This window comes from Palaemon carinicauda, chromosome 11 (genome assembly GCF_036898095.1).
Source record: "Palaemon carinicauda isolate YSFRI2023 chromosome 11, ASM3689809v2, whole genome shotgun sequence".
Lineage (NCBI taxonomy): Eukaryota > Metazoa > Arthropoda > Malacostraca > Decapoda > Palaemonidae > Palaemon > Palaemon carinicauda.
This window is the reverse complement of record NC_090735.1, coordinates 13,592,394-13,602,374: the sequence shown is the minus strand read 5'-3', so window position 1 is coordinate 13,602,374 and position 9,981 is coordinate 13,592,394. Positions and strand designations below refer to the sequence as shown.

General features: G+C 33.0%; 1 protein-coding gene across 1 annotated transcript; it reads right to left on the bottom strand.

The window, feature by feature from the left end:
- Positions 1 to 1,849: 1,849 nt before the first annotated feature.
- Positions 1,850 to 9,199, bottom strand: LOC137649973 (uncharacterized). Its single transcript, XM_068382963.1, has 5 exons — positions 9,072 to 9,199; positions 6,094 to 6,813; positions 5,463 to 5,582; positions 3,741 to 3,923; positions 1,850 to 3,305 (listed from the first exon to the last, which is right to left on the bottom strand). The coding sequence occupies exons 1-5, from the start codon at positions 9,072 to 9,074 to the stop codon at positions 2,787 to 2,789; spliced, it is 1,545 nt and encodes a 514-aa protein (XP_068239064.1). The 5' UTR covers positions 9,075 to 9,199; the 3' UTR covers positions 1,850 to 2,786.
- Positions 9,200 to 9,981: the final 782 nt, after the last annotated feature.

Genomic DNA, 9,981 nt, shown 5'->3' with positions numbered 1-9,981 from the left:
TTGAACAGCCACAATATAAGGTAACACAATTTACAAAGGAGAGATCATCCTTTAAGTGCTCTAGGGCATTGGGCAAGAAAACATTATTCAAAATTGCCTCCGTTTTTGTTCTGGCACAAGCAAATATGCTTTCAAAACACTTCTTGTTAAGCTTTGAAGGGCAATCCATGGAGCAGAATGACAAATTGTGTTGAACGGAATGGTATGCCCATGTCCCTTCGGCAGCTGCCAGCTTCATTTCTTTTTTTCTAAATCCTTCCTTCTGCAGGAAGGTGGTCATTGACTTGCTGGATGTGAGGCGGATGCATCGGCACGCTTATGTCTGTCGGTTTTTATTGGACGTTCAATGTCATATTTTCCACCATTTGCTGTTGAAAGGGATAAGGAGCACTTGATACAATTGACATCATTTTTTTTTCTTTTTTAAGGAAGGTATTCTTTTTCTAAGTCTTTGTTGAAAGTAGCTTTCTTTTTGGTTGACATGATTTCTCGAAATGGCCGTTGCCCATCAAGGGCTGGTTGTGTACTAACCGACATAATTGCAACAGAGATAGGGATCAGGTGTTCACTGTATCATACCGTGACTCATACGTGTAATACAGATTGCAACTTGGTTTCCTTCTTTTTTAGTTTGTATAAAGAAAACAGAGCATAAGCTGCATTATGCAGCTGTTGCTGCACTATATCAGGCAGCAAAGTGAACCTCAGAAATTTGGTAAAAAAAAATAAAAAGTCATCAATTCATATAACTAAACACATATGTAGTGGCAATTGGGAGACAAATGTGGGACATATGGCTGGAAGGGGGACATTAAGTGATTTTTAGGGGAACAAGGAGTGAAAATGGGGGACTGTCCCCCTTAAAGGGGGACGTATGGTCACCCTATATATATATATATATATATATATATATATATATATATATATATATATATATATATATGTTTATAGATTGTTAAAAGTAGTTACTGAAACTGATACTGAATTTAATGTTCGTGATTCACTATTCTTTCGCCTGGAAATAAAAACTAGTTATAAGGCATTATAGTTTATGAAAAATAAATATAACAAAGTTCAAGTATAGTTTTTTGAGAAAACATTGTTGAAAAACTAAAACTGAGAAAGATCTATCAAACAAACCATTAAATGTTAACAAATTTACGTTACATAATATATGATCAGAGAGAGAGAGAGAGAGAGAGAGAGAGAGAGAGAGAGAGAGAGAGAGAGAGAGAGAGAGAGAGAGAGAGAGAGAGAGAGAGATATCTGAACCGATTGAAGAAAGAATGGTGGAAATTTTATTCATCAAATTATTGTTTCCTTGCATGAGAATTCTTTGATAGTTTTAGTGTGTTTTTCTATCTAGTTTCATAAGAACATTTATGGTGAACGGTGGTATAATAGTAGATACAGAAGTCTGACCCGATAAACTTCATCGTTGTTGGTTTTCGTAAGACACTGATAAAAAAATAACAACATATGCAGTACTTTTATACCCCGTCAATATATGACCTGAAATTTAACTAGTGTCTCGTGGCTTGGTTGTTACATGGGATATTCTAATTCAGGATAATGTAATATTTTTCTTTAAAAAAAAAAAAAAAAGCCATTAATTAATCAAACAGTTTCTTCTAGACATTAAATTCTAAGGTATATACAAACAGTTAAGATTTTGTGGGAATTTGTGGACCATCTTTTGTTACGAAAACTAACGTCACAAAGAAAAGACGAACCAAAAAGTTTAGTTCTTGGTATTTCTAGTATTTTCTAAAGCCTGGTTTTTTTTATATAACTTGTTTGCATTTTGAGTTCACTCGTTCTTTTCAATATTAAAATTCTAGTTAGGATCATGAAAAGTTACTATTCCAGTCGATCATCAAGGGTATAGATTGATATTTGTAATAATTGTTGGTACACTGATGTCCTCAGTACTTGTAGGGGTGATGCCAAATAGATTACAGAATCCATCCATATGTCAGTCAATTGAGGTTGCAAAGGAAACTAGATAAATCATGATTAATTTTCTCGGTTATTTATTCATTAGAAAGATATTTGTGATTGTTTGCTCAAACGACAGTCAAAATGATAACTAACAAAATTGTCACATAAACTTTATCTTGGAATAAATCTGAAAAAAAAAAAAAAATCCTAACTTAATTATTGAAGACATTTATTTTTCATATTTGGAGTTAATAGTTTTAATTAGGGACATGCAATTTGTATTTAGATTTATTATAAGTAACAGATTCTAAATATTAATATGTTAGATGATATGTAAGTAATTTATGTTTGGAGCTTACGATGAGAGGATAAATATGTATGTCATACCAAATGCTGGAAATAAGCAAAACTGTTTCACAAAAGAAATAAGTTTAGCAGCGATATCGTTTCACCTTTCGTTTCTACTTTTTTTTTTTTTTTTTTTTGCAAATGATTTCAGATTAACGTAACACTGATTCTTTAATATTACCTGCACCAGAAAGTTGTTTTTAGTTCGGTTAATCTTTTCCGTAGTATAAATCAAGAAATTACGTCTAGAATTTAGTGAAAATGTGATCAAAGGCCAAAAACCATCTGAGACAGATATAAAGGATATTTTGATAGGACTGAGTTCCTCAGTATTTTTTCCAAATGTCCCTGTGTATACTATGAGTTAGGCAAGGGACACTGAAGGTTGTACCTTCGTCGGAAATCATGATAGGGCAATGATCTCCCTTTCGGAAAGCAAATATTCTATTTTTCAAAGATCTACTGATTAGGGCACATTTAAGAAATTACATCTGTATTCATAAATTTAGAACCACTCCACAATCTGTAACTGTAATTTTCGAAGGATCTCGAGGGTGTTTGGAAAGAGCTTTTTTCAGGATGTCAAGCCCTTGCTCTACCATTCCAAAAACGCCCAACTGTGAATCATTGTACCGTTTCCTTAAGGCAATGGCAAACCTTGTGTTTTGCGGCATATAACTCGCTGCTACTATCCCTTCTTTTCCCATCCCCCAGATTTCGTTGTCCATCTCTTCTTGCCAAGTTTCTTCGGGAAACAGCAAAGCCATATCGAAGGGATCCCGGTATCCTAGGAAAGTCCACTCATCATCGCAGTTAGGGCGTTCTGTTACACCTTCATATACACCGTTGACGTGAGAGAATCCTTTCTCGGCAGTGCACAGTCGGAAGAAGATTCTTGCCCACAATGAATCTGGAGATAGACGAAAGTAAATTCTGCCCAGTGGTTTTTGCCCGTCTGCTATTTCCAGAAATGCGAGACGGTTCGATGGATCAGTAAGTTTCATTACGTCGTCAAACTAAAAAAGAAAAAAAAAAAAAAACGGAATTGTATAAGAAAAAGCAGGTTTAGAAGGATATTTGCTGAGCAAGCTTAATTTATGTGTGGTGTGTATTAAAATGAAAAAGGATTTGAAATTTTGATAAAGGTGAAGGTAATTTGATAAATGACTTGAACCACTAAGGTAGTAAATGATAGGTAGTTATGCATTCACACACACACACACACACACACATATATATATATATATATATATATATATATATATATATATATATATATATATATATATATATATATATATGTGTGTGTGTGTGTGTGTGCGCGCGTATGTGTGTCTGTGTGTGCGCGTATGTGTGTGTGTGCGCGCGTATGTGTGTGTGCGTGTGCGCGTATGTGTGCGTGTAATTGTTTATTAATTTTAGATAACAATTAAATATTTTACGTCACTCACCTTAACAACGCTAGAATTGAATGGTAATGGATGCTCCTTGAGCCGTTGAACAATAATTCCCTTTTCCTCACAAAGTTCGATTTTGGCATATCTCTCTCTACTTCCATCGTTATGTGAAGCGAAAACTTCTCCCTTTCGTATCTTTTCCTTCAGTGGGTCCCCCATGCTTAGAAAGTGATGAATCTAGAAAGAGGCACAAGTGTTACGGTTATGATGTTTGTCAAGAAAGCATCTTTATTGTTTTTATGAAAGTAAAGAAAAATGTTAACATTTAAATTTGCTAAAAAGAAATCTTGTATCATATCATCAGGGCTAAAATCACGAATACAGTATAGACAAAATTAATACACATTAATTGATAAAATATTTAAGAAAACATAGAAATGTAAGAATATATGATTTACAATTTGCTAAGATTGAAAGGCCGATATGGGGACTAGAATGAAAACAGAAACAAAAAAAAATACAAGATTACATACATTACAAAAAAAAAAAAAAGTTGAAACATATTTGCAACACTAGCATATTTTTAGGGTTGGGGTGTCTCGAAAAGGTGTGCTGTACTACGGGATGGTTGGAAATCAGACTCTTGAAGGAAAAATAGTATTAATCATCCTAGGTCAGACTCAAGGGATTAAACAAGTGAATAGAAACATAGGCAGACCTAACATTAAGTACAAAGCCATATAAAGATGTAATACATTTGGATAAACTCATGCTTGAAGGTACACTCGGGCACACTGTTTTATCGTATTTCTCTTCCTCTTGTTTTGTTAAAGGTTTTATAGTTATATAGGAAATATTTTAATGTTGTTACTCTTAAAATATTTAATATTTCCTTGTTTCCTTTCCTCACTGGGCTATTTTCCCTGTTGGAGCCCCTGGGCTTGTAGCATCTTGCTTTCCCAACTAGGGTTGTAGCTTAGCAATTGATAATAATGATAATAAAAATAATGATGATGATGATTGTGATGATTATGGTGATGATGATGATGATAATGAGGAGGGTAATAATAATAATAATAATAATAATAATAATAATAATAATAATAATGATAATATTGGGATAATTCCACACTCTGGTAAAGTCAGAAGCCCCTCCTGGACATTATCATACCCTGTGACTCTTGGTACTGATGGCCATATTTCAAATTGCTTATCATAAAATAGCTGTAAAGAGGATTATGGTGGAGATGAGATATTTCAGAGGTGTCAGATGTATAAGGAAAGAGGGAAAGAGGAGACTGTAGAATCAATGAGACTCCTGTTTATGTACAGTATAGGAAAAGTTAAAGTTCTCTCTCTCTCTCTCTCTCTCTCTCTCTCTCTCTCTCTCTCTCTCTCTCTCTCTCTCTCTCTCTCTCTCTCTCTCTATATATATATATATATATATATATATATATATGTATATATATAATATATATATATATATATATATATATATATATATATATATATATAAATAATCATATATATGTAAGTATGTATGTATGCTTGTATGTATGTATGTATATATATATATATATATATATATATATATATTTATATATATATATATATATATATATATATATATGTATATATATAAGGAATTCCTTCTAAAATAGATTGATATCCATCATCAGATTGTATGGGTATTAACTAGATAATCAACTGGTGATTGATACCTCAGCCAGCTCCTTACCTATCACAGAAAATTCATAAAATTCAAAAAGTACATACGGTGATATGTTTGGGAACATCCTCTTCTGTCATCGGTGGAATCATTTCATGGGAGAAAATCGTCATGTTTTTGAAGAGCTCGATGATATCTATTCCTTGAGAGATCCATTCATTCCTTTGCTATGATAAAGAATTAAATAATAGACAAATATTAGGACGCTATTGAAGAAAATGTAAATAAGTTTGGATGTTCTAACATAAGGAATATATGTTATAGATTATACCTATTATTACAAGGCATAGCACCTGTAACACAAGGCAAATACATAATTTGAATTGATATAACTGATCGTAGTTCATTATCTTACAATTACGAATCAGGTTTTGAAATGCTTATCTTCTATATGATTACAGAAAAGAAATATTAAAGAATTCGTGCGACCAGTTGATGACGAAATTCAATATTTTATAGGTTGCCATCTTAGTTAAAAAGTAAGACATGAACCAAGCTACAGTATAAATTTTAAAACGTTTGGAAAAAAAAAGTTAAATAGAATCTCAAGGTAAAAGCTCTCACTGTTAAGATAATTTCTAAAGTATACAGACTGTGCGAATTATGAAAACATTTCGATGTAGCTATTATTACTTTGCTGTAATGTAGTTAATCAACGAGACAGTTTATGCTATTTACCTGTATGATGTTGTCCTGAGTTGCCTTGTTCTTAGACAGAAAATTCTCTAAGTCACTCGTAAATTTCGTAGTGACTTTTGATACATCAAGGGTTCTATCAAGAATGGGACCAATTGATGAATAGTTCTTTGCAGAGTCCATTTCACGTTCCATGTCTTTGATCATCTTTTCATGTTTTTTCCATGATCTAAGGTAACTCTCTAACATTGCATTTTCTTTGTCAAGGTTCTTGATTTGTTTCTCATTCTTTTTTACGGTGTTATTCATCACAACCAATATATCTTGTCTTATCATATTATTAAGTTTTATTAAAGACTCTTTAAGCTTAGAAATCGAGTCCATTGTAGTAGTGATTTGATCAACGGCTTTATGGCAGTTTACAATGCTCTCTTCAGTGATTTTCTTCTTGTCTGCCTTGAGGTCTTTTAGCAATTGGTCGTCGCAAATACTGGACTCTTTGGATGGATTTGATTCTTCGAAGGACTCTAGTTTGTTTATATATTCAAGTAAATCTATTATATATGAATTTGTTCTGAAGTCCTTAGAAGTGTTACCGACAAAGACTTCTCTGCAGAACGGACAGGTTTTTGAGTTTGACTTGATTAAGCGATCAAGGCAGTATGCACACAAACAGTGAAAACATGGAAGCAATTTTGGGCAATGTTTTTCCGAGTCAAAAAATTCATTGCAGACGCCACATTCTTTGGGTGTAACCGTGGCCTGGAAGAGAAACCATAATATTGTCAGATAGTAATACTAGTATAAGAAAGGTTGTAAAATTGTCTTATTACTTAATTGGTGTTATATACAGTTACAGTTTCTCGTTATAATATTGTTTTGCTACATAGAAGGTCAGTTTGTTTTCATTCCCACGTTTTCAAATAAAAATTTTGAATATGTAAAATTAGAAAGCATAGATTGTTTGAACACGAACACGCATGCACATATACATTCAAAACCATCTATTTCAACTAAAGATTTTTTATAATGATGGGTAGAATTAGTTAGCTCTCAGTTGTTTGAGCACAAAAACGAATTACGCTTCTGTAAAGCCATCACAATATCCATACATAAACTGATTCGTAAGTGTTAATTATCTGATAGCAACACAAACCAAAATCATTACAAGTCAATAGCAGGTCAACAAAGGAACCAAATCTTTCAGAATCAGAATCATTTATGGTCAGGATTACAACCAGTACTAATACATAAGCAGATCATACCAGCAAAAGTTATAACAGTGACCCATAGTTATTGGACCCATACTCTTGTACCGCACGTGTTTCATACACATTCATACTCTAATGCTATTGCTTCTCTCTCTCTCTCTCTCTCTCTCTCTCTCTCTCTCTCTCTCTCTGACAATAGAACAACCTGTTTTAGCTTGCATCATAAGTTTCAGATTGTTTGAATTTTTATGACATCCTTGCTCTCAACTGCTTGTATATAAGCTCCTTATCCGTTGGATAAAGTTTACTTGCATTCACCTCGCCTCTCTGTTAGCACCTAACACCGACGTTGTCACACTCTACATCTATTAAGCATCACCAACTGGCATGCTGATTCATCTTAAATCTTCTTGGTTCTAGTTGACCTTTTCTTTAAAAGATAGTTCAGGCAAGTCCATAAGCGTTCAAACTAAACGTTATGCACAGATTTCAATGGGAATTTAAGAATATTCATGTAAGTCGAGTCTAAGCTAATTGAATGGGAACACGTGATTAATTACTTATTTTAATTAAGAAAAGCTTTTCCCTCTCTCTTGAATGGTTTTGAATTATAGATTATGCTTTTTAATACGAGTACGTGTATCAATATAATGGCTAAGATACAATCAATAAATGCAATTTGAATTAATGGCAAAAAATTGTCAAACTTGAAAAAAAAAAAACCAAAAAGAGGACTTTACCAATTTTGAATTAAGGCTAGTACGAAATTGACGTGAATGTGTGTTAAACGTATGTATTTCTGATGAAGCTTCTCAATATATAGCTATGCGGAAATAAGGATAACGTCCTGCAAAATATGCTATACACATATTACAATGCAGCACACCTTATTGAGATGTTCATCATTCAACCGTGCCAGATCCAATTCAATGTATAGTAGGCAAGTGAATGAATAGTTAGAAAACATGCTTCAAAAGAATAATTAACATCCTATATAATAATAGAAAAAAAAAAAAGAATTTGGATGTTGTCAAACACCTCAGATAAGGTTTCCAGATATATTTATTTGATCTCAAAATATTAATCAAATGGTACCAATTTCCTTAGCTGCTACAGTTCGTACGTTTTCGGCCAAAATATCTTATACAGCCTTTCCCAAAGTTTAGAAAATAATGAGTGTTTCAAAACATTTGGCTGTAGATTTGAATGTAATTTCAGTACGTCCGTCTAACCACATTAACTTTTCAAATAAAATTTCATGGTTACAGCTCCCTGGGAAGGCAATTACATTAGAATCTTTTTTGGGATGATTATTTAAATATCTTGAGGGTTTTATGTATGATGAAAATTATCTATTTTATATAAAGCCTTTTAAGCAACATATACTGTGTAATTTTAAGGTTAACACATCGGTCTGCAATACTGAAATCATCCGGGTTGATTGATGGTCTGAAAATCCTGAAGTAGACTTTTTCCAAAAGTTTTCACCCTTAAACAGTAAATGTTTTTCATCTTACAAAGTTATTATTCATACTGTGTGAGCATTTCATGATCTTACTGAAATATGTAAATTGGCTGCTAATTTCTTCTTAAAAAACACACAATACCGTTTATTCCAACGAGATATTTATCTTTAAATAATCTAGCCTGCCTTAGATTATACTGTTCCTAGGGAAAATGTAAAATAATATGATTAGAGGCAAGTGTTCTGTAGTAGTATGTGCGCTGTCATTTCGGGAGATAAAAAAAGCAAATTTAAATAGTTTCAGTGCTTTCTAGAGTAGGTAATGTAAAGTAATAATGACTTACCATTTTCCTCAGATCAATGTAAGAAGTGTGGTAATATATAAAAGATGAGTCACTTGGTCACAATATAATGCTTTGTTTAGATTTTCCTTGACTTGGAAACTTTTCCTGAAAAGCACGGCAGTAGAACGTTGACAGACGAAAGGAAAGGTAGTTCTTGAACTATATCTATCTTGATAGGAACATTATCTAATCAGTGATAAAATAAGTCGTCTATAATGATAAAGCACGAATAAAAATATGTGAAACAAGAGGTAAACTAATAATTATGCTGCAAAGGAGAACACAAAGGTCTGAGCAAGGCTAATAACTAAATAGTTATAGCATGTAGTTATACATATTGAATAATTTTACATCCTTATAAAAAAAGACATTCCGAAAAGTTGCATACAAATGCAATGAGGTAACAATCCTCTGTGAAAGATAAGTTATCACTGATAAGCACCTCAGGCTATATAGGTGGACATGTGTTGATAGTGTACCTGAATTATTTTACAACCAGTACATAAGACATATATGCATATTGTATCAAAAATATATATGGCTTATTTGAATATGAAAAACACGTCTGAATGTGCAAAATTTATCATTAATTGAATGCCAAGGAACAAACTACCAATTAGCTACGATGGTGAAGATGGGTTGATTTCAATTCTAAGTACAAAATACCTGAATTCGACAGGTATAAGTACAGAAGAATTGTGATTGACTTTTATCTTTCTTCGTGGCCAAGTGGCTTAGTCACTGTGTATACAAGCTTGCCGACCAGGGTTCGATTCCCGGCCGGACCCAAGCTCTTGTCTTTGTGTGATTTCGCCTGGGGCTCTGATCCTGAGGTCGTTAGGAGAATCCAGACATTAATGTATCAAAAATATATATGGCTTATTTGAATATGAAAAACACGTCTAAATGT